This window comes from Rousettus aegyptiacus, unplaced genomic scaffold (genome assembly GCF_014176215.1).
Source record: "Rousettus aegyptiacus isolate mRouAeg1 unplaced genomic scaffold, mRouAeg1.p scaffold_m13_p_2, whole genome shotgun sequence".
Classification (NCBI taxonomy): Eukaryota; Metazoa; Chordata; class Mammalia; order Chiroptera; family Pteropodidae; genus Rousettus; species Rousettus aegyptiacus.
This window is the reverse complement of record NW_023416295.1, coordinates 6,557,931-6,583,932: the sequence shown is the minus strand read 5'-3', so window position 1 is coordinate 6,583,932 and position 26,002 is coordinate 6,557,931. Positions and strand designations below refer to the sequence as shown.

Genomic DNA, 26,002 nt, shown 5'->3' with positions numbered 1-26,002 from the left:
TTGCTGGGGAGGGGCATTATTCTGCCCACCGCAGTGATCTATGTTATGACAGCCTAAATTGCAAAATCAAAAACATTGCTGAATTTCCCCCCAGGTTTGCATTTTTAAATGACAAAACTCATGTTTATTATTATTATTTTTTTTTGGCAAGGCAACCCTTGGTTGACCTCCCAGATTAGGAGGGCCTTGTCAGCTAACAATCCCTTGTTTTTTAATTGTTTTTTTGCCTACAGCATCTGGTCTTCCTAGGTGGTCTCCCATCCAAGTACTAACCAGGCCTGAGCCTGCTTAGCCCAGATCAAATAGGATCAGGCTTGTTCAGGGTAGCGTAGTCATAGGCTCATGTTTATTATTAAAAAAATCAGTCATACACTACCAAGTATAAAGAATTATTTGCACAACAATTAAAAATATTGCTTAATATAGACTATTTCTGGTTATATCCTGGCTCCAGAACCCATTAGATTTCTGACTTTGGGAAAATTATGTAATTTCTCTAGGACTTAGTTTCCTTAACTGTTGACAATGGAAATAAAAATAGCATCTATGTTACAGGGTCCTTATGAGGAGTAATTGAAACGAAGCACTTAGAATTTGCCTAACACATGATAAGTACTCAGTAAATTCTAGCTATTACAGTTTTTAAAATTCCCTCTCTCTTCCTCCAAGCTCTATTCCCTAGAGATAACTACTATAAATCGTGTCATTTGCATTTGACTTCTTTCTGTTTTGTATTGTGTGTGTGCTTGTTTATAAAAATAGTTCTTGAATTTGTTTTTGCACTTAATATATTATGAACATTTTTCTGTTTGTATACATGAAGAAATACCCCATTCTTTTCCAAGACCGGTATTCCATTGTACAAATATACAATCCTTAATCTATGGGCATATTCAAAACCCTTTAGGCACATTCTAGGACATATTTTCTTTGCACTAACATGAGAATGTCAGTAACTTAGATTTGTATATGTGGAATTGTTGGTCCAAAGATATGTATTATAACTTTTGATAGACATGGAGTATTTTATTTGAGGGTGAATTCTTGAAAACCTCATATAAATTAAGGTTAACTTGACAAAGGATAGTATTTCTGTTAACCAGCTTGAATAACACTGTCATGAGATGCAGCACAAATGCCTTTTACAATTTATTTCACCTTTATAATTATGCCAACTTTATATTTATGCTATTTTTAAATTTAAGAATTAAAAAAAGAATTTTAAATTGGATGATTGACATTATTTCAATGTTTATTCATAAAATTAGGCTTCATTAATATTTTGATGTTTTCCTATTTCAGTTTTGAGTAATTTAAATCCCTTGCAGGAGGACATTTGGTCCATGCTGAAAAATCCTTGACATTTGGTCCTTTCCAAAAGGTCCACACTTATTTGTCCCTGGGTTCAAACAGCCCATAAGGTCTATTTCTACTTTTGGTCTACTGGATTAATAAATAAAAAATACTATCATGTTTTATTGGTTCAATAATAGTGTTGTGGCTATATTGCCAGTAATAACCTTCTTGCCTCCATAGCCTGGCTGGTCGTGGTGCGTGGGATTAGGTAGATGGGTTGGGTTGAGCGTGATAGAACAGGGTTCCTGTTAACTATGGACCACATGTGTCTGTGGATGTTCTGGACAGGACCAAAGGCTCTCTAATCATTCAAAACCCACATAAAATGCATCACTTCACTGGACTCACAAATTGCCCTCCAAAAAAACTGTATTATTAATTAATTAACTAATTAATGGATTAATTAATTATACTCCATCCAACAGGATACAGTTTTCTTTAAACCTTTGCCATCACTAATTATATATTGCTACTCTGTTTCCTCTTTTCCGGTCAGATGGTGAAATTAGTATCTTGCTTAATTAACATTTTCCTGATTACAAGTAAGTTGAGGCTCCTGTTGTGCTTAATTACCATTTATAATCTTTCTGTAATTTGCCTGTTTGTATTCTTAGTCCAGTTGTCTGTGAATTTTGAAATTTTTTTCTCTGAGAACTTTAAAAATACAAGGAAACATCTATAGAGCCTCCTACCCCACCCCGCCCCCAAGTTAAATAAATATGAATAACCAGGAAATTAGCTATTGGTTTAATTCTGGTTTAAGGCAAAAATGTGCCATTATAAACCCAACTGAAACTTCTGAGTCATGAGTTGATACTGAATCCAATTTAAAAATAAGTTGTTTTCCAACTTATGTCCATTTTAAAGTTAGTTGTCCAGTTTTAAGTTGTTTGCTTAGATCTTTGAATGATTTATAAGTGGTGGTTAAGTATTTAGGCCAATCCACAAAAATCCCTGTGATAAAACCAAATGACAACACCCATACTTTCTGAACCAAATGACAAAAATATATTTTCTTTTTCTTTTTTTATTTCTTTTTCTTTCTTTCTTTCTTTCTTTCTTTCTTTCTTTCTGTCTGTCTGTCTGTCTGTCTTTTTTTTTTTTGCTATTGCATGTGAAAAGAAATGTGGGAGATATAGTTTTGGTGTCAACGTTTTAAAACTGGACATTAAATGATTCATGGGGAGAATGAGACTGAGTATTTGAAATGGGGACTGTAATGGAAAATTGGTAACACTAATAAATATTTATATCCTGACATATTGGCCTGAGTTCTACATCCTAGGAGTACTGGTCCACCTGGAATCAGGAAGTGGGGAAAAACAGTCCTTATCTTCTTCCAAGCGCCACATGTGGATCCAAAACCCATTTTTTCTACGTCCTTTCTTCAGGCTTGTGTCTCAGCCTTTGATCTTGGACTTTATTTCCTCACACCTAGCCCCCACTTCTAAGTCAACTCCTCTCCTTCTTTACCCTCTTTAATCAGCCACTCCTCTCTTCAGCCTGGATTTCCAGAGTTTCTGCCAAGCTGGGGTGGGGTTCTGTGGGTGGAGGGTGAGGCGGGAGAGTGTTAGGTGCAGAAGCACTATGAGACACCTGGGAGCCAGTCTCTTGCATATCCTTCCAGAAATGGTCTGTGTATATACACAGAATATGTTACCTTAACACGAAAAAGGGGAATCTTATACCTGTGTTCTTTACTTTGCCCTTTAAAAGTTTTTAAATTTAGAAATAACCTAAGATATTTCTGAATTTAAAAGTTCTGATATTGCAGACACCCAACACCACTAAGCAGCCAGCGTTAACATTTGTCACATTTACTTCATTGTATCCAAATTGTCAAATATGTTGGTGTAAATTGCTCAGAATATCCTTTTTTTTGATGTCTGTAGTATCTGCAGTGTTGTTCTCGTATTCATTTCTTGATCATGGTAATTTATACTTTCTCCCTTTTTCTTGATCAATCTTGCGAGAGGTTTAATTGTTTTATTAATTTTTTTTTTCAAAAAACTCACCTTTTGCTCTGATTTTCTCTAGTTTTATGAATTTACTTTTATTATTGATTTCTGTCCTTACCTTTATTATTTCCTTCCTACTACTTTCTTTAGATATGGTTCATTGTGCTTTTCCTAATTTCTTGAAATGGAAGCTTTATTGTGGTTTTCAGCTATTTCCCCCCTAAATTTCCTTTAAGTGCTGCTGTAGCTATATTAGGTAAATTTTGATAAGTTGTATCTTTATTCTCATCCAGATTAAAACATTTTCTATATTCTAGTTTGATTTCTTCTTTGACTCATATATTATTTAAAAACATTTTATTAATTTCCAGGTGGTTGGGATTTTTTGGTTACTTTTTTCCTTGGATTTCAAGCTTAATAGCATGTGATCAGAGAATTTACTCTGACTGGTTTTAATTTTGTGAATGGTTTTAATTTTGTATCATCATTTCTCGGGGCCATATTATTCTTCTCTTTATTATCCCAGTTTTATTATATATGCTGCTGAAGTGAACATCATCTTTAATATCTTTTAAAATCATAAACAAGTTACATATATAGTCAAATTTCTACCCTTCCCCTCTATCTTCTATTAACTCTTCTAAAGTCGGAATCATTTCTAAGCATATTTTATTATACACAGTTACAACTATATAAATAATATAAACTATTTTTATATTTAAAAATTTACATAAAAGGTATCATACTATATCATTTTTCAACTTTGTTTAATCAGTCAACACTGTATTTGAGATTTATCCATGTTGATATATGAAGATCTAGTTCATTCATTTCAATGGGTTGTGGTATTCTATTTTATTATGAACCATAGTTTATTTATTCATTTCCCCTCCTGGTGGTAGTTAGGTGGTTCTCTCTTTTTTGTAACAGCAAATCTTCATTTATCCTTGTGCAATGTGTGTTTCTCTAAGCTGGGGATGTAGAAGTGTATTCGTTGAGCTGCAGGATGTGTACTTTACTAAGTATTGATGACCTGTTCTCCATATGGATTACATCAATTTATACTTCCACTGGCATTTTAAAAGAAATGCTAGCTCTCTTTATTTTCACCACATTTGATGTAATGAGAGATACATGTTAACTTTGTCAAACTTGGTTCATATATTCCCTGATTATTAATAAGTTTGAATATCTTTTCTTCACTGACCACTTGAATTTTCCCTTCTAAGAATTGCTAATTCATTTTCTTTGCCTATTTTTTCTATTTGATTTTTTGTTGTTGTATTTATTGCAGAAGCTTTTTTATATACATATTTTGAGTACCAATTCTTCGGTTTAGTTATATGTGCTACAGATATTTCACCAAGTTTTTGGCTTATCTTTTCACTTCGTTTGTGTGCTTTTGCCCATGTAGGTTTACCAGTTTAGAAATTTACCATATAGAAGTTTACCATTTTAATGCAGTTCAAATTGTACTTTTGTGTTTTGTATAAGAAATCTATCCCTACACCAACTTTAAGAGGATATACTCCTATTTTTAACTCCAAATATTTTATGATTTTTTCTCATACATTAGTCTTGAACTTACCTCATTTATTTTTTAATATGATGGGGTAAAAGTTTATATATACTTTTTTCCTGTATGGCTGGTCAATGTTCTAGCATCATTTATAGTATAGCTTAATTATTCCACGTGGTTTTTTAATCTCATCATTTACATATTCTAGCTTCCTGTCATTTCCAGGGATATTTAGTTCTGTTGGTCCTTTGTCTTCACATCAACACTATACTGCTTTAATTAAAATCTTTATAGTAAGTTTTCTTACCTGTAAGATGAATTCATCTATACCCTCCTCCCCCTGGTCTTTACCAGGACTGTTCTTGACTTGTTACCCCGCGTCTAAATTTTAAGATCAGTTGGTAAAGTTATGCAAAAATTCCTGTTGAGATTTTAATTGGAATTGCATTGAATTTTTGGATTTTTGAGGGGAGAACTGTCATCCTTTGAGTATGGTGTTTCTCTCCATTTATTTAGATCTTTTTGTTTTTCAGTCAAGTTTTAATATTTTCTTCATAAAGGTCTTACGTACCTTTTGTTCAAATTCTCCCTAAGCACCTTATATTTTTTTTATAGCTAAGACTAGAATGCTTAAAACATTGTTTAATGAATTTGGTTTTAAGTTTTGATTATGTAAAACCTACTGTTTCCAAAGTTAAAACTGTAAAACCAATACGTTCAGAGGTTTGCTTTCCTCCTTTTCTGCTCGACCCCTCCTCCTCTTGCCCACCACTAAGCACTTACATTTGTTTTTCTGCGTCCTTCCACTGTTTCTTTCTTCTTATACAAACGGTGGGATTCTACTCCTACTGGTCAACGCTTTCTACTTTTCTACCACTGTGTCCAGGAGAACACGTTATGCCTTTAGAGATGTTTTGCTTTTGTTTTTGTTTTGAATAGCTGCATAGTATTTATTTGTGTGGATGCACCAGAATCCTAATAATAAAAATTTGGTTGTTTCCAATCTTGTGGTATTACAAATAATGCCAAATGAAGAACCTTGTATGTGGGTCATTTCTTATTTAATCAACATATGTTTGTGAGATTAATGAGTCAAAGATAAACGCATATTAGGTCATAATTTGGATTACTCATCGCAGATACATAGAGAAATGATACTGATCATTTTTCAGTAAAATTTCCTGACTTTTGTGTGATGGTATTTAGATCAGCTGCAGTCATGGCAGTTTTTCGTTGCTTTCTAACCCCGATACCTTATTATATCTTCCTTTTTCCCCCCTCGCTTTCACCTCCAAAACGATGTTGAATAGAAATGGTGAGAACTGGCATTCTAGAAGCCGTAGGCCTCACGTTAACGGCCACATAACATCATGGTTAGGAGATGCGTTGTGGAGCAAACTGCTTGGTTCAATCCTAGTTTTCACTCTGTGACCTTTCTCAGTGTGAGACCATGGCCAAGCCACTTATCCTCTGTATTCTCATCTTTCTCTCTACGAGAGGGTAATAATAATAGTACCCAGCTCATAGAGATACTGTGAGGATTGAATGACTCTGTATATGATACACATACTATATATACACACAGTAGAGCAGAACCTGGCAAATACTGAATACTATACAAATCCACATGTTATTGTTATTATTATTGCTACTATTATAAAGTTTTTGGTAACTACCCTATGTCAGGCTGCCAGATTGAACAACTTCCCTTTTATTATTAGTTTTCTAGAAGTATTTATTCATAAACAGGTGTTAGAATTATATGAAATAGTTTTCTACGTTTTTGAGATGATCATTTTTTTCCCTGTTATCTGTTAAAATGTGAATGATTTTAATTTAATACATATTCTTAGGTTATTCCATTCTTGAATCGTCCTGGGATTAACTCTACTGGTCGCAATTTATTTATTTTTTTAAATGTTGAGAGATTAAATTTCCTAACACTTTATTTAGAATTATATTTTATTCAGAAATGTCTCATATACAGTTTTCTTTTAGCTTCCCGTCATTGCTAGTCATAGCAACCTCGTAATTTACATTGGAGCTTTCCTTCTATCTCTGTTCTTTGGAACAAATGATATAAGACATGGATTGTCTGTTCCTAGAGACTTCATGAAGATAACTTGTAAAACAGTGTATACCTGAAGCTTTACTTGAGGTGTTTTTTTTTAATCAATTAGTGTATTACATTTATTTACTGGTTATCGTATCTCAGGTTTTCTATTTCTTCTTAAGGCAGAATTGGTAAATTATATATTTCCAGAAGATTGTTCAGTTTGTCTAATTTTAAAGAAATTGGTGTAATGAATTTTTGAAGTCTCTGTTGTAATTGCAATTATATTCTCTTCTTTAATCACTGGATCCATGCATTTTATTTAGATTTTTCTTTGTTGGATTTAAATATTTACTAATCGCATTTATGACATTTCTTTGAAAATGAATTATTCAGAACAGTGTTTAAATTTTCCACATGTTTCAGAGGGTTATTATGGACTGAATGTTTGTGTCCCCCCGACATTCTTATATCGAAGCCCTAGGTGACTGTATTTGGAGATGGGGCCTCTGAAGAAGTCATTAGGTTAAACGAGGTCATGAAGATGAGACCCCGCTCGGAGGACGAGTGTTTTTATAAGAAGAGACACCAGACAGTTCACAAAAAAAGAGGTCATGTGAGCACTCAGTGGGATGGCGGCCACCCCCAAGCCGAGAGGTGAGGCCTCAGACTGGAACCTACCCTGCCGGCACCTTAATCTTGAATTTTCCAGGCTCCAGAACTGTGAGAAATAAATTTCTGTTGTGTAGCCTCCCAGTGTGTGGTAGTTTCCTATGGCAGCCCTTGCACACTAACACAGGCTCGTTACGTTTTTTGTTATTGATTTCTAAATGTATTCCATTATGATCTGAGAACCTTGCTCTATGTGATAGCAGCCCTTTGTTGGGTATTGCCCAGTTCATAGTCAGATTTTACAGATATTCCATGCATACCGGACATGAATTGAAAGCAATTCTTCTGATTGTTAGGTGCAGGGCTCTTTCTGTTGTCTGTCTTAGTTCGCTAGAGCTGCTAGTAAAAATACCAAAGGCTCGAGTGGCTTATACAACCAATGTTTATTTTTCATAGTTCTGGAGTGTGGGAAGTCCCAAGATCAAGACACCAGCAGATTTAGTGTCTGGTGAGGACCCCCTTCTTTGTCCACAGATGGCCATCTTCTCACTGTGTCCCCATGTGGTGGGAGAGGCAGGGAGCTTCTCTGGGTGCGATCGTTCAGTCTCTGCTCTCATGACGTAATCACCTCCTAAAGGCTTTCTCTCCAGATCTTATCTCGTTGGGGATTGGGTTTCAACATATGAATTTAGAAGGAGTATAAACATTTAAGTCCGTAGCAACGGCCATCGAATAAACCTAATTAATAGCATTATGCAAATAATCTATATGTTTACTAACTTTTTTTCTATTTGGTGTATCAAGTATTGATTGAGGTATTATAAAATCTCCCACTGCAGTGGAAGATTTATCATTTTTTTCATCATAATTCCATCAGTGTTTGCTCTGTGTATTTTTGAGGACATACTAGTTTAGAAATATTAAATCTTCCTGGTGAATTATTCCTTTTATCAATAAGTAATGGTCTTCCTTATCACCAATAGTGAGTTTTACTTTAAAGTATGTTTTGTCTGATAGTAATATAATTATATTAGTTTTCTCTTGGCTTGAATTGGTCTATTTTTTCATACTATTCCTTTTACTTTTCCATATCATTATTTTTTAAGCATCTCTTATAAATAGCACATAGGCAGACTTATTTGCATGTGTATGCATGTGTTATTTATCTGAGGGTCTTTCACCTGGCATAATTAGTTCATTTACCTTGATTGTGATTACTACTATGCCTGTAATTTCTATCATCTTACTTTATGCTTTCATCTCTTCATACTTTTTCTTTGCTTTTTTATTTTGTTCCCATTTTTTCCTTTCTTTAGTGTTTTCTTTATTTCATTTTTTCCCCACAAGACAGAGACTACATTTCCCACCTACCTCGCAGATGTGGCTGTGTGACCCAGTTCTGCTCTGTAAGATGTGAGCTGAAGTTCCTTCACAGAGCTTTCTAGAAGGTGCCTTCTGACAGGGAAAGGCTCAGCTTCCCTGCCCATTCTCGCTCCGCCCTTTTTCCTCCCTGGGCCATGGCTGTGGCCTTGATGTCCTGGAACAGGGACCATCTTAGAGTGACCCTGAGGATGAGAGCCACATCCTAAGAATGTGGAACAGAAAGATAAAAGGATCCTGGGACATGAATGACATGACAGAGCTCCTGCACCAGTCATCATGGCCTACCCCCACCCCGAGTCTAAATGTGTAAGAAAAAAGAAAAGCCCCATTTGTTAAGCCCCTTAAATTGAATTTCCCTTTTTTTGTTTTGTTTTGTTTTGTTTTTGTTTTTTCCTCCAGCTATGAATCAATCTTCAGCCGATTACAGAGCAACTATTTTGGAAGTAATTCTAATATTTTTTTTCTCTCTTCTCCTTCCCCTTCCCCCTCCCTTCCTTCCTTACTAGAATTAAAAAAAAAAAAAAATTACATTGGTAATGTTGGGTTTATTGTAGTGGTAAACAAAAACCTTCAAGGCTGAAAGCTTTTCTAAAAGAAGGGGTTTATGGGGCCATACACCAGCCAGAAAAAGGACCAGGTCCTGGGGCAAGCCATCTAAGCCACCAGGCACTAGGATTGTCCCCAGCCCCAGGAGAGAAGGGCTCTTTTATACATTAAGTTTGGGGAAGAAAAATGTAAGCTGTTTTGAAGGAATTTACATTGTCCCTAGAGAAAGGGGGCGAGGGCCAGTGAAGCCGGGCTAGTTCTGGGACAGGCACATAGTTCGGCCATCCATCTGTAAGGAGGAGCGTTTGCTCTTTTGAATTGGTTGTGGGCAATGGTCTGGACAGTTAATGCGTAAGCAAGACGCCGTGGCATTTGGTGGTCAGTTATTCTCTCTAGACAATCTCAGAAATAGCCACCTGGAAGTTAGTTCAAAGTTTCGACATACATTCAGGGGCAGAAGGAGTCTTCTGTTCGCTTTGGCCCGCAGTCGCTAACCGAGTAACCTCTTCTGTCTCTTCCACTTGTAATTTAATTTAGGATATCTCAGAATGTTTTTCTTGTCAGTAGAAAGATTAGAAAATTCCAATAAGCAAAAGGAAGAAAATAAAAGTTACCACCTAGATTTAACCACTGTTCAAATTTGAGTATGTTTCCCTCCAAACATGTTTTGTTATTTGTTAGCCATTTCTTGGTTATTCAGCGAGCTGGGGTAAAATAAAACAAAACAAACCTCATTTTTTTTTCTTATACCGAACATATTAGGCAGACCGTGATATCGGCTGATTCTTTGTGAACTATTTCTTAATTTGGAAATAATTGAAAAGGTATGAGAAATATGAGGCAAAAGTTGAGACAATTTTCATGAACTAATCGTCTGTTTTTCTCTTCGCCTCTTTTTATTTCTTTCTATTGTGTAAACATAGGGATGAAAGATGGAAAAAAGGAAGGTAAGAGTTTGGTGGAGAAATAAACGTGTAGCGTTATAAGAGAACAAAAATTAAGTCAACAGATAGTAATGGGTTTCAGACCGATTTGGGGAGAGAAGGGGTGGTAGGAAACCCCTGGGGGCCAGCCTCTGCGCCCAGTCAGGGAGACCGTGAGGACAGACATGAGGACAGACATGACGCCGCTGAAACTGGTCAAGTCGGTTTCTGGACTGGAATTTGGTGCTGATGAGATCAGGGGCTATAATCCATCACTATGTTAAACAGTGAGTGTCCCTAAAAGATTCTGATCTCAGGACAGGGGTGACTGTTGGAAACGATTCCATCACAAACGTGTGCCATTGGGCCCACAGGCAGCTTGACGACAGCAGTGATGACTCAACGTAATCTAACATCACTCCGGGGCAGTGGCGGGGAGCGGGGAGGATGTACCCCAGAGCTTGTGTCTCTCTGATAATGATCAGAGTTTTTACGTGACTATGCATAATAATTATGGTGGCTTGTTGGTTTCTTTAAATTGCAGTTCAAATTGCCTTAGTATTCGGTGCAAAAATATTGGACTACGTCTTCAATTTGTGCGAGGGTAGATTTGACTACCTCGAACGGCTCTCAGACAGCCTGCTGCTGCATATCATTTCCTATCTGGATCTCAAAGACATTGCCAGCCTTTCTCAAACATCACAAAGACTTTCAAAGGTAACAGTCAAGAGTTTTCCTAGTGCGTTCTCAAAGCCGTTTCTTTCTTTTTTAAAAAAAAAATATAGCAGTGGTTTATTGTTTGCATTTATACCTGTGTTTGTTGAATACTTACTTTATGACAGGCACATTCCTGGGCACAGAAGCAACAGAGATGGAAAGAGATTGTTTTTGATCTCAAGACACTTACAGTTTAATAGGAGAAAATCCACACAGATACAAATCATTATAACATGGGGGTAATCATATGGGGAACGTGTGTACAAGGTGCAAAAGCAGTGCAAGATGGTTTCCTCTGCTTGGCTTCACACAAGTGGGTTACTGTGTCTGGGTTTTGAGGGGAAAATAGGAGTTCACCAAGTGGTCTGGAAGACTAGTGGCTCTCCTGATCGATGGGCATTCCAAGTGAAGAGCAGGTCACGGCCACATGAGAAGATGGCGCCTGTTGATTATCCCCCTTCCATTCTCATTTCCTCCAGTAACAGCCCTTTGCTGAATTACTTATTCCCAGTATGGGTGGTCTTGGGGGGCTGTTCATCATAGTCCCTGTCCTCCTTCATGCCCCAGACTGACCAAAGGGACTCAGTACTGTGAGTCGTCAGCAAAATGACACAGGCACAGAAAACACAGCTGGTGCAACAGTTTTACTCACTGTCAAAGGCACGATGCGACCACTGTCAGTCCCGCTCCCTGAATCCCGCACCTTCATTCCTGTCCCTTTTGTCGCTCTCAGCTTCTGTTCTGTTTTGTTTTTATTTTTTTAAAAAACTTCACTGCTCTTATGACGCTCCCGAATTCCGGGAGCCGCTGGTCTACTGTAGGCCTGCACGTCCCCTCCATCCACGCCTCTGAATGTCCCCGGCCCCACCCCCAGTAATCTCTTGGTTGTCCCTTCTAAAGATCCCGCTTTAGGCCTCCCACTTCCGGCCCCGTCTGCGCTTCCGGCCCGTCTGTGCTTCCGGGGCTCTCTTGGGGGTGGGGTTTCTCTTGGCCTCCCCCTTCGTTCCCTCACTGGCTGCTCTTCCACGCTGGCCGAGGGTGGCCTTTCTAAAATGCACTCTGGTCATGTCACTGCCCTGCTCGGTGACCCATAGTGACTTCTCATCATTTTCAAAATGAGATTCAAAGTCTTCGGTGGCACATGAGGCCACAGTGCCCTGGCCCTGCCTCCCACCCTGCTCCACAGTTAGGGTTGTGTCCCCTAGAGCTGAGCCCAGAGTTAGCTCCCGGAAAACAGTGACTGGATGCTCACACAAGGGGGTGCTGTATCAGTTTGTTTATATTTCTGATAAACTCGATTTGCGTTAAATAGCCAGGGTGCAATTTTTTTTTTTAATGTGTATTTCTGTATACATAGTAAAATGTCATTCTCTAACGCGCCTCTCCAATGACGGCCACATCACTGTGCTTTGTACGTCTTTCCAGAGAGAGTTCGCGTGCCTGTCAGTGTACGTGTGTGGTCTCTGCGCACAGATACACGTGCACGCGCACCTTTAAAAGCACATGGTGGCATACTAGATATTATTCTCCATCATTTTTTCCCTACTTTACAACACATTCTATAGCCGTTTCATGCCAGTGTCTATAAATCTTCAATTTAAAAAAGTGTCCTAAGCCATTACTGTATGGACAAATCATACTTTTTAAAACCCGATCCATACTGATAGGCATTTAGGTGGTTTTCCCTCTGCTATTTGTGAATAATGCTCCAAACTTCTTTCTATACAACGTGCATGTTTGCAGAAAAATACTATAATAAGTGTAATTGTTTAGAATAATCAAATAAATATATAGAATTACAAAGATACAGGTGGTATCCAGGGACGATAACGTGTGCCCCTATGAATCAGGAAAAAAAGGAAGTAAGTGTGTATGTGTTCAGGGATTATTGGCCATAACAACATTAATTGAGCACTTATTGTATACTCAGCAATGCACTGAGCACTGTAATTCCTTTATTTCACTAAGTTCTCAAAAAATTCTTACAGGGTAGATCCTATTTCTTATTTTATAGATACAGAGGCTAAGAACCAGCAAGCTTAACTAACCTGCCCAGGGTCCTACAGCCAGTGAGGGGCAGAACTGCCATCCCCCGGGGTTCTGCCTGCGAGCCTGTCCCTGGAACGCTGTCATAGACTCCTCTCTAAGGGTTCCGTAGTCCCCGAGCCCCTGCCTTGGGCCTGGCACTGTGCTGGCGCAGGGGACTTGAAAGTGGGAAGTTGACGTGGCCCCTCCCTCCAAGGAGCTCCCACTGGAAGGAGAGAGGCAGGCGAAAGGGTTGTTCAGTGACAGCTGTGGTGGGTGCTCTGGGGACAGGCGCGGGTGGCCGTGAGATGTAACCTGACTCGGGGCTTCCTCGAGGAAGGGGCATTCCCTGACAGGTGGCAGTTAGCCAGGCCCCGAGTGGGAAGCAGCCTAGTCTAGGCAGAGGGAGCTGCGTGCCTACGACGCTGAAGAGGGAAGGACAGAAGTAAGTCCCAGCGCCGCTGCAGCGGAGGGCGGAGGTAAAATGGCTGGAAACGAGGCCGGAGAGGCCGGTGGGTGGGGCAGGTCTGCAGGGCGCTGTCGGGCGCTGTTTTAATGGGTCCTGTTGAAAGTGAGAGCTGGAGGGTCACCTTTAGGGGACAGAAAGGTTCCCAAAGCCTGACCTGACTCCGCAGTAACGGGTCTGCCCTGGAAGCATAAACACGCGTGGAGACACAATGTGTGTGGACCGAAGCGGGGGTCAGTGGGGGTGGGGTGGCTAGCCCGGGAGACCCCACGGTGCCACCCCACGGTCCAGAGTGGGCGCTTCCACTTATCGACCTTAATGCCACCAGCGATCAGGCCCGTGCAGCTGCCTGCCCCTGCTCTGACCGCGTGTCCCCGAGCCACAGAGCCTCCGCGGATGTGCGCTGGCAGGTCTGGCAGGCCGACTGCTCGTATTTCTCAGGGTACACCACCAAAAAGCCGTCCTCAGGGAGCTCAGCTAATGGGAGCGCATCGCTGAAAGCTGAATCCAGCGTCACGGTAGGCAGGCAGTCATCCCAGGGCCAGCCCTGGGATTGAGGTGAGCTCCCTAAAGAAACGCCTGGGGACCTGCCGCCTTGCCCGGGGTCCTGTGCTTTTTCTGCAAACTGCAGCAGAACAGAAACAGCCCCTGCAGCTGGATGAGAAGGCCCAGGCCCAGACAGGGAGGGACCATCATGACAGACACATGAACGTATTCACCTTGGTCATGACTCAGGAACACAGAGGGAGAAAATCTCTCCTGTCATGTTTTGGCTGCGGAGAAAGGGTTTTTCCTCATGTCCCCAAACTCTGTATGACCATGGTTCCCAAGTCCGGCCAAGTGAATGAAGCACCTAAGGGAGAGGCGCCAATAGAAATGCCAGGCCCACGCCCTGAGCCTGAGGTCACCCAGCATCTGTGCTCTTAGTATGCTTTCTTGAGTTTACGGCGACCCAATTCCAAGAGTCTGGCCCAAGAATTTGACCCATTCATATGAAGTTGTACAGATAAAGAGATCCTAAAAGGCTGGAAGCTTCAGGTGGAGGTGGGGTTCTCATCTTCACTGCGTACAGGTCAACGTGGGGCGTTTAGATCAGCAGACCAGAGAGCTGGACGGATCCCTTTCAACTTTTACTGTAGTTTATGTATGTTAAGGTCACGCACCGCCACCAGGGGGCGCTAAACTCCCACTTTGCTGTGTTTTGGGTCAAAATAACTGGAAACATAGTCAGGATGGGTACCTCTTGTTTTGCACCCTAGCGTCTACCAAGCAAAAGAGCCCCAGGGTATGGAGTTTTAGATGGGGGTATTTTGTAGACCGGTTTTAATATAAAACAAAACTAAATATTTTCAGTGTAAAATGAGTGATAAATTGAATTTACATTGGTAGAAATTTTAGCTCTCTTTAGAATTCTTTTCCTTTCCTCAAAACCCCATCATTTTTTCCCATAATCTCTGTTACTGATGTCCTAAAATGTGTTTACTGGAGATGGGCTAGTCATCTACACTAGTGTTAGAATTCAAATCTTTTAAAGGAGGTTCAGAAGATTTCTCTTTTTAAAAGAGTAAGACATTTTAAAGGTTTTCCTTTGTTGTTTATATTTAGAAAATGCTGCAATCTGGGTAGAGGAAGTAAACCTTGAAAGACTGTGGAGAGTGGGAAAAGATAATGAGTGACCTGCCTGACGTCATTATCCTAAGATTCAGGGTTAACATTTATCAATAACCATTGTGTGACTGTAAGAGTTTTTGCTCTGATATTTATGCAGAAAGGATCTTAATGATTATGCTTTATCATCCTGTTCATTTCTATTTGTAATTCATTCTTTTCCTTTATTACTTTCAGAGTAGCATTAAGTATGAAAGAATACTGGCTGCTTTCACCCCCGAAAATGAGTGTAAGAGAGTCATGAAGTAGAACGCGTATACGTTTTCTCTTCCCCAGGAAGAAGTTAGGATCCAGGGCTGCAAAGCAGGATGGAAGAAGGGTCTATGTGGATGGGAAGAGCCAGTGGTCAGACTGAGAGGATCTTGGGACTGGCTTGCTCAGCCCATTTTTAACTCCTTTTCGCTAGATGGAGCTGCCTCTGTGTACTGTGGTGGCTGCAAAGATAAAAACTGCCTTTGCAGCTAGTGCATTGGGTGTAGCCTAAGGTCTGTCGAGTAGACCCACCTGCAAGAGTCTTGGAAGACACAGGCGAGCTGGGGGCCCCCTCCATGGGCACAGAGACCGGCTCATCCTGCAAGCACAGTGCTGGGGGTGTGTGGGAAAGGTTCTAGTGTCCAGCTAGGGGTTGGGGAGCAGAAGCAGTGAGATTTCTACTAGAATACTTGGCGTGTTTTTTTTAATCTGCTACTGTAGTTTCTGGCTATACAGCATTGAACCTTTTCTTCCAGTGTTACTGCCTGTTCTGAGAGCTACCCGTTGCTTCTGCGCCTCCCCTTCTGCTTAAACAACCTAGACATTCTGTGGTTTGAGACCCAGAGGCCTGCCCGACATAATAGTCATCCATTCAGACTGGACGGATAGGTAGATGAACAGGTTATTGAAAACTGTAGAGCAGCTAGCCAGGCCTGGAGTAACAAGTTTAGTTTCATTTTCCTTTTTACTTCTTCCCTTAACGTGAGTTTCTCACCTGTTATTTTTCTCTGCTTTTACTATTTCGCCTCTAATAGTATCAACCACCCTTCTAATTTGCTGTGGCTGAACAGCTAAGGGCTAAAAGCTGGACACTACACTGAAATGAATTCTGAGGAAAAGAGGAGTGACTAGGCCACGCATGCAGGCCTCTTCCACATGATAAAGCGCATGGATTTTAGCACGTTGCTTCCTGACAGCTGTTTTAGCTGTGCGGGCGCCTTTTTCCTCTTTGACATCATGTGGCTATGTGTTTAGAGGTTCCGGTCCTCCGCAGCCCGATGCCTTTCTAAATAGAGCACAGTTGGAGTCAGTCTTCCAGAATCTGAGGAATTTTTGCCGTGCCTGTCTGCTTCTCCTCTCTAAGTGGTAAAATTGCTCCCTAAAAAGAAATTTTAAATAGTGAAAATCATGAGTTCAACCTAATTTTCAACATATCAATCAGGTCTACTCTCTGTTATTCGTAGGCGCACGATCGGCACTGATCATTTTCCACAGCTAATCCTGTTTCCCACCGTCGTTGACCTTTGTGGGGCCCATCCATCCGCCTTTTGCCTTTCTTTGCCTCCTCATAAGACACGTTTCTGCGGCAGTTCCTACAAATGGGTCTGAGGGTGGTGAGTACAGAGGCGGGGCCCAGCCCAGGGTGCTCTGGCAAAGTTGGTTTAAAGAAATGGTGGCTCCATATTGGTCCCCCGCCACGCCCGATCCTTCCCACTTCCGATTTTCACACAAGCCACCCAGGGCATGGAGCTGACGAAAGGGGAAATCGGATTAGTGATGAACTTCCTGAGCACGCTGCCGGCGCAGGAAGGACGGAGCCAGGCGCGGTCTGCCACTGAGGCCCGCGCGGAACCCTTCTTGAGGCACGTTTTGTACCGCCACTGTGCAACATCAAATACCCAAGCTCCCTTAAATGTTCTTGTTCTTGCGTAGACCAGAAAACCGTGGCTGTCGCCAAGATCGGGGTACTGAGTAAGTGTAACGGAAGCTTTACCCCCAGGAAAGATTTAGGGCCTGGTAGGTAAGGGGTCTGGAAGTCTCTGTATTACTAGTGTTTAGTAGCGGGGAACCGATGACAGTAGCCGCTATAGTAATGGTGCCACCCGAAGGAGTCACTTTAGGAAATCTTGGGTAAATAAATGGAAGCTGAATTGTGGCAGCTTTGAACTTGGAGGGCAAAATGGCCTTGTGCAGATATCGGGCCAGAAAGGTCTTATCAGTCCTTAACCTCATGGCCTTTGGTTAAAGCCCCAGGCTGCAGAGAAATATCTCAGAGAAGGTCGTCCCTGGAGAATGGCTCACTTTGCCCTGTGCCACGTGGGCTCAGGAAGTAGACTGCATCTGTAGGCCACTCTGGTGCATGGTATGATGTCACGTGTCACGTGCGCAAAGGACTCAGAGCTAAACTTGTGGCACCAGGTGGATTTTTGATATGCTGGTTGGTAGGCCACTTGGTCCTTCTGATGCATTGTAGAACCATCAGCTCTACAAGCCCACAGGAGGGATGCCTTGAGCAAGGGTTTAAAATGGATGCAAATTTAGCAGGAATCAGCAACACTCCCACGTGAGAAGTTAATGCAGTACCGGGTATAAGGTCGTGTCACACACCATTATCAGCCTCTGTTATATGGCTACTTGGAAATTAACTCTATAGTGCCGTATATGTCCTGCATATAACTGTCTTACATTTTGCATCTTAAATGAGATCAGAATGTATTCCATCAATCAAATATTGCCATCTATCCATCTCTCCATCCGTCTGTTTATGGTGCACTTGCTCTTTCCTCAAAGAGAAAGTTTCCGGATGGGGAACAGTGTCTGCCGCGTCCTTGGGCACATACAGTGTTCCTCACAGTGTCTCACAGGCAGCAGGAGCTGGGCAATGATTTCATGAGCAAGTGAACCCACGTGTGACGTAACCTACTTCTGACTTTTTCCATCCCTAGCTGTGTGTCTCTGACAAACTGTGGGAGCCGATAGTTCAGTCTGCCTGTGACGACATCACCCCTGAGATGAGGGCCCTGGCCAAGGATGTGGGCTGGAGACAGCTGTTCTTCGCCAACGAGCTGCAGCTCCAGCAGAAATTCCACCATGGGAGCCAGAGAGGCAGTCAGGTCTAGAGACACGTTTTCCTGCTTGCAAGGGGACTGAGGCATGGCTGCGTTTCTCTTCTGTGTCCAAATCTCTTCTCTTTCCTTCGATTAAGAACTAAGGGGCTTTGCTGATCCCAGGAGCCCTCTGAAAAGCACAGAGTCTTTGCACACGAATGTAGCTCGGCAGCGCTTTGCTTGAGCCACAGTCCCGGCGTGGTGACGGTCAGATCGTGGCCCCGGCACGAGGGCTGCAGGACAAGACGCCCCGCAGGGGTGTCCTCCCCACCCCTCGACACCCATACGAAAGGAGGCTTCTGCCATGTAGAAACAAACAATAAATGATTATTAGCGGGTTTTTATTACATATCTATTTTATCGAGGCATTGGGAAAAGAAACCCAACTTTTGAATTTTTTCCTGTTGTGTCATCTGAGTCCATCCGTCGAGCAGGTGGCCACGTGTCCCCACAGGAAGCTGTGAGGGGCAGTGGCCGCGGAAGGCACTCCTGGTGAGTGCAGCCCCCTTGCCAACTCTTCCTGTTCAGGGCCCGTCCTGTGCGCTCGGGTACCAGGCTCCGTCCCCTCGTGTCCCCTCATGTCCTCCTACAGCGACAGCCTCTGCCCAGGCCCTGGGGCATGGCGGGAGAGCAGGCCGGGCATTCTGCTTGCGGACCTCGTCCTGAGTCCAACCTCCCCAGACCTCACATTGTCAAGCAAACCTACAGACATTTCTCAGAAGCATGCTGCTTCCCCCAAGGCGACAGGGACAGTTCCCGCTTTTAAAACAGGGATTTTTAAAGCGCCCACGCTGTGGGTTAACTGAGTGAAAGGCTAAGTACACTTTGTATTCCGTTAACTCGGCAAAGAGGCGCAAACAGCACAGTTCCACCTCCCTGAGGAGGGCTGTTTAAAATCATGTTCTTCCTGCGTGCTCATGATGATTACTTACCCCAGACAATGGACTCGTGGTAGCGAATAATCTAACGACTCCTTTTAGGCTGCAGAGCAAGGTAGCTTCCACCTTATTAACCCTCTCATTTCTTCCCCGCAGCTTCCACTTTGCTACCTAGAAAAAAATAACATGCCCCTCCCCCGCCCCTTCCCCAGCCAGAGGAACTCCCATGATGCAGCGGGACCTCCCGAATGGTGCAAAAGTGGACTCTGGCTGTCCTCCCCACCCAAGTTCTTCTGGAAGGGTTCCATGGCTTAGTGACAGATGTTTTTTCTTTTTTCTTCTTTTTTTTCTTTTTTTTTTTTTTAACTAGATCTGTGTTATATCAAACCAGATTTTAACCCCTATCTACACAGTCCTACTCAGTCATCGATTTCCAGGGACATCTGTGAAATCGGACACAGCCCCGATTCCCTGCAGATGAGGAGACGGGTCACAGTCGTGTCTGGATTTAGTCCAAGCGCAGAGCCAAGGTTTAATTGGCCAGAGACCCAGGCCGCATTCCCTGCCCGGGGGAGAGACTAACAGGGCTGCGCAGGGGGCGCAGGGCACACGATCCCGTGGGGGTGCCGCCACCCGCCGCCGCCTGAACTTTCGGATTTCAGCCCCCGCCACGTCTGCGGTGACGGAACACGGGGTAGCACCGCGTGCCCGCTCTGATTGAGGGTATGCACAGGGTGGTATGTCAGCCTAGCTGCACCAACGTAAAATTTCAACTCCTCTGTAACATCGGTACGAAATGTCAACAGCTGAAAATTCTCCCATGCGGTGCTTGATCAGCTAACAGATTCCAAAAGCTCGCAGGTGTGCATGATTTTCCAGATTCAACAGGAATTAGTAAGGACACAAGTATGGCCACTTGAAAACGCTTACTAGCTATATAAAATGTAACATAAAAATAGATGCTAAAAGTAAATAACAATTAAAAATGAGTTATAAATATGTCGATTATTGTTAAATAATAGTTAAAATAACATAGGTTATTAGATTCTTTTATTTGTCCTAATAATTTGAGTGCCTTATTACCTGATAATTATTTTTGCCAAAATATGAACAACATCATCAGCCTAAATCCTCCAGGGCACCAGCATTCTGAGTGGTCCAAATGCTTTGTGGGTCTCTCCCCTGCCTCACTTCCTGTATTAGATCCTATGTGATGATCCCCCAGATGGGAATAAAGCAATGGTTTGCCTCGGTGCCTTTGACAGCTTCCGTGCGGATGGATAAATCTACTTTGTTTATGACGTGCCATTTTGGAGTGAAATGCCACAGCGTTTTATAATCTTGCCCTTTCTCATCTTTTCAGTCAAAAGTGTCGACTCTCGTTATCATTCGCCTTGTAAAGGTAAAGCACTGATATGTTCTGATGATTTGTATGTTTTCAAGTTAAAACAATTTATTAACAATAGGAAATGTGAATATTTAATTTATAAACTAAACACATAAATATATTTTACCTAATGTCAACTTCTATTACTTTTTTCCTGAACAGGTTTGGCATAGCACGAGCATTAAACCTCGGTTATTTGGAACACAGAATGTTTTATTTTACTGAGTAGGCCCAAGAATAGGCTGAGATGATCATTTGGAGGAGGGGTAGGAAGCAGGAGTAGGGACAAACCACTAGTCACTACTTGTCATCATTTTCCAAGCTGTGTGTGTACGAGATGGTCCTCCGCTCTCATTTATTACCCCAAACCGATTCCCGAGATGCTGGAGAACCACGTAAAACCACCTTGCTAAAAACAAAACATCCGTGCAGTGCAGTTTTGTGATCTGAGCATCAGTGTAATGACCTTTAACTTTAGTTTGTGTCAAGATAACATAGTGTGAGGGGGTGCCCAGGCTTTTCAACTCTGAACTGTTTTCGACTTGAAATGGATGTCTCCGGTTGGATGTTAAAACATCAAGCAGACAAGGTACCATGGCCCTAAGGAAAAATGGGCACCAGTGGTTAAAAGCACACATTACATGTTACTTTCCAAAGTAAAGTTGGTATCTTAGTTTTACCTATTGATTGCTTTGAAATGAGCTCATCCACACACTGGGGTAGCATTAGTTTGCCCTCATGACGTGGAACCCTCAGGGTTGGGGCTGCAGGGGGCTCCCCATTTCCTGCTTATCACATTTCCTCAAACATAGCTCTCCATTCAGAAAAGTCATTTTCAACGGGGCAGTGTGTTCCGCCCATCCAGGAAGTCTCAGTCATCGATCCATGGTCACAGACCAAGTTGAAATACCCTTAGAAATAATAATAGCAGCTTCCATTTATTGTCTTCTGTGTATCAAGAAATAAACAGGTGGTAACTAATTTAATTATTTTTTTTTTTTTTTTTTTTTTTTTGGTGAGGCAACCCTTGATTGACCTCACAGATCCCAAGGACCTTGTCACCTTACAATCCCTTATTTTTTTTATTTTTTACACCTACAGCACCTGGTCTTCCTAGGTGGTCTCCCATTCAAATACTCACCAGGCCTGACCCTGCTTAGCTTCCAAGATCAGACGGGATCGGGCTTGTTCAGGGTGGCATGGTCATAGACCCAATTTAATTCTTAAAGCAACACTTGAAGAGAAGTGGTATTATTTCTGTCTTATAGGCCAAAGGCTTATCCACTATGGCATAGGCCTAATCTAACCAGCTGCCTGTTCCTGTATATCAAGTTTATTTGGGCCACAGTCTATGTATTATCTCTGGCTACTTTCATGCAATGACAGAGTGAGATAGCTGGCAAGACCTAAATTATTCTCAGAGAAGACAACTTAATTTTCCCAAGGTCTCATAACTAACAAGCAGTAAAGCTGAGATTAAAATCTACAGCTATCGAGTCTACTCTCTTAACTGAAACGCCACACCAACTCTCCTTTCAGAGCCAACGCATCTGACCAGCTGAACTTGAAAAGGTGATGGGATTTGTGTAAGGCCACATTTGAAATTATAAGGGGGACAGCCTTGGGCATGATATAAGAGACCATTCTGATTTAGTGATCCAGAGAATAGTCCAAGCTTTTGATGGCCTAAAGTATTGCACGTTTTTCTACAAAGTATCTTATGTTCATTTAAATAATAAGTAAGGAGTTCCTTCTTCAAGACCCTCACACGCTCTTAGGGAAAACTATGGAGTGAGTACAGGAGTTGCATAAGGCTGGCTCCCTGGTACTTTGCCAAACTCGGTCCTTTCTTCCTGCCATCTTCTTCCACTTGGGAACCAGTGGAACTCTTACCTCTTTCTACTTCACCTGACAATGGAAGAGGTTTCCCCAGTGTCAACATAAGACCCTCAGCTCAACACCCTGCCTTTCATCGTTGCTGGTCGACACAGTTCACCTGCAACGCCTTTAATACATGGCCCGCAATCTCTGCCCTCAGCCATGACTCCGTTTCCCTTTCCCAAGATGACACACGCTGCTCCTGCTCAGTCTTTGCAATCTGATGCAGGCATCAGCATTTCTCCCTCTGCCCCGCTGTTCCGTAAACCTTTGATTTCGCAGACCTCCAGTTCACATGAGCCATGCTCCATCCATTCTTACATTTAAAGATGGATCATCCATTAGTTTTCAAAAGGGAGATTAGAAATCTCGCTTTCTTAGCCCACAGCTGCACCATCTAAGACTAAAGATGCTGGAAAGGTGGCATTGAAATCTACTGAAAAAAGGGTAAATCTGAAACAAAATATGACTCAAAAGGTATCTTTCCCTCAACTTTATGATGTTAAAATTTTACCTTTCTGGTACCTCTTAAGTTGTGGCATCATTTTGAGAATAATCATTCAGCGTTTAAAGAAAAAAGGAATTGAATCTTTTAAATGTAGATGTGATGAGTTCATTAAATGCCAAAAACTGATCATCACAGCAATGCAAAAGCCAGCGGAGTGCTCTGCAGGGTAAGTGGCTGCACTGAATGGCCTGGGGAAAGGCACAGAAGCCTGTTCAGCTGACGACGCTGAATGTCTGCCGGATGTCGAGTCAGCAGAAGAAATCACAGCAGCCCCACTTTCTAATAACACAGTAGCTTGTCAAATGAAAGATTTAGCTGCAGACTGGAAGGCTGAGTTAATATCTTGTCTACAGATCTGTACTTTGGTCTTACAAATGGACAAATCAATAGATGTGCCTGGACTCGCTGTTTTGTTTCTATTTATCCAACGAGTCGAAGATCTTTCACGCAAATGCTTGGAAGCAAACACTAGTGACATCGAAACAGTCAAAATGTGAGTCGCTCTCATGGTTGATTCCGGAGCGACCGTGCGGATGTTTGCGCTGACGGAGCTAAAGCCGCGGTGGGTCCAACGGCTGGTGCCGCGGCGTGAGTCAGAGCAGGGGTGCCGCAAGGTCCTGGACGCCATCGTGTTTCTTCGCTTCCACGCACTTGCAATCAGATACCCACCAGATTCGTTTCAGGATGTCCTCGAGGGAACAGTGGGAATCATCACCTGCTATTGCCTTTCCCCCTCGAGTCCACATCTTTTTAACGTCCCACGTGACGCAATGTCACAGGGCGTATCTGCCTCAAAGCAACGAAGCACCCGTGCAACTGGGCTGCTGCTTTTTGCATGAAATCTCACGTTTGTTTTTTGTTTGGCAGACACGTTACTGAAAATGAGGCTGTCGCTTCAAGGACTGTAACTACACTATCTGCTGCCAATGATACTATTTAAGCTTTCAGAAGGAAATTAGAATTACGTAAAAATGTGTATCAACCTCCATGAGCTTTGTCCACTTCTCAACTGAGATGTAATTCACAAACCATAACATTTATGTAGAAGTAGATAGTTCGGTGTTTTCTTAATATATTCACAAATTAGGGCAACTATCACCGTTATCAAGTTCCAGAACATTCTATCACCCTGTGTCCATTAGGGGTCGCTCTCCATTCCCCTCTCCTCCCAGACTCTGGGAACCACTAATATACTTTCTATCACTATGGATTTGCCTATTCTGGACATTTTATATAAATGAGATCACACAATAATCACGTGGCAGCTTAAAATACTGTTATAAAATATGAAAACATTGGGAAGATCTACAAAATTCGATATTTTCCAATTGACTAAAATATTATGTTACAAAATCATAAGTGGGCAAAAAATTCATTCAAAGTGTGACAGGTCAATTGCTTTTAAGGTAACATTTTACAAAAAGTTTATTGACGTGTGTCAGATTCTACACTGCAACTAACCTTTAAGAAATACCACTTGTTGAGTTTTGGTGTGGTATTAAGAAAATCTACAATTACCCGAAAAGACTTAAAATACTCCTCCCCTTTCCAACTACATATAGGTATGAAGCTCAATTTTCAATTTTCTTAATATATGTTCATCAAAACCACATATCACAACAGATTAAATGTAGAAGCAAATATGAGAGTCCGGTTATCTCTGATAAAGCTAGGTATTGAAGAGATTTGCAAAAATGTAAAACAATGCCACTATTCTTACTAAAAAAAAAAAATTGGGGGGGTCAAAATATGGTTACTTTCATGAAAATGTGTTATTAACATAGTAGGCTCATTATTGTTATTTTAAAATGAATTAATTTCTCGGTTTTGCTTTCTAATATGATAAATATCATTAAGATAAAGCCTACGAAAACAAAACATCTTTCAGTCTTCCTTGGTTTTTAGGAGTGTAAAGGGGACTGAAGACCTAAGAGTTTGTGAACTGTAAGTCTAGCACTTGTAGACTGTATCTTTCATTTGACAAGTAGACATATCTTGTGAGAGTTCTTCAATCATTTACTCTCTGTATCTTTTATATTATCAATTAGGGTTTCATCTAAACAGGTCATGCTCCTAATTTCCCTTAGCTTTGTTATCTCATTGTCATGCTTAGTGCTGTGCAACCGCAGCTTACTTCTGCATCCAGGCTACCTGAGAGTAGGCACAGGCATCAGCCTGCCTTGTTCTTGTAGAAGCCCAGTTTTCATTCATTGATTGGCAAAGAACCATGGGAATAGAAAGACTTAACAGCAGAAAAATATATTATATACTATGAGTGCTCCAAAGATAGTAATTGACCAGGGTGTTGTATAAAAGGAAATAATCAATGCAAGAGTCGGGACAAGTATTTGAAATAGATTGGACTGTTATACTCTTAGATATGTTGAGCGTGGGTCTCCAATTTCAGTGTACATGAGAATCAACTGATAAGCTTATCTAAAAGACAGGTTTATTGGCTTCATCCTCCAAGATTCCAATTCATTAGGTTTTAAGTAGCCCCAAGAATCTGCATTTAAAATAATTTTGGATTTAAACTGAAAAAGCATTATATGCACAAGGAAAATCACATTCACCCCTGTCTCCACACTTTTCTCCCCAAAGCCTATCACTGTTAATGTTCTCTTGTTTTCTTCCAGAAATATTGTCCATATACATGCCATTCGAATAACCTTTTGTTAACAAAACATAATTGGGACCACATTAACCATATTTTATCTTGCTATTTTCTTTTAGCACTATCTTGGATATTGTTTTCTAATTGTACATATGGATCTGTCTTTTTTAAAAAGAAATGTTTGCAAAATACCATACTTTATTTGACAGTTCCCTATCAATGGGCATTTAAATCATTTCTAGTCTTTTATATAAGATACAATAAATCAAAAAATCCTTGTTCATTTATAGGAAAAAAATTTTAGAAATGCAATCGCTAGATTAAAAGGTGTGTGCATTTTAAATTTAACAGCTAGACCTCGATAAACTTATTAATAAAATAAATAGATAGATAGATAGATAGATAGATAAATTAATTAAACAGCTAGATTT

The 26,002-nt window shown here is 41.3% G+C and overlaps 1 protein-coding gene and 1 pseudogene across 1 annotated transcript in view; one reads left to right on the top strand and one right to left on the bottom strand.

Moving 5' to 3' along the window:
- Positions 1-20,639, top strand: part of FBXO36 (F-box protein 36) — a 61,539-nt gene extending 40,900 nt beyond the window's left edge. The window contains exons 3-4 of the mRNA XM_016134639.2: positions 10,895-11,067; positions 18,145-20,639. Coding sequence (XP_015990125.1) covers positions 10,895-11,067; positions 18,145-18,318 — 347 coding nt within the window. The 3' untranslated portion in view covers positions 18,319-20,639. The remainder of the gene's footprint in view (positions 1-10,894; positions 11,068-18,144) is intronic.
- A 1,024-nt stretch (positions 20,640-21,663) lies between these two features.
- Positions 21,664-21,782, bottom strand: LOC118614771 (annotated as a pseudogene).
- Positions 21,783-26,002: the final 4,220 nt, after the last annotated feature.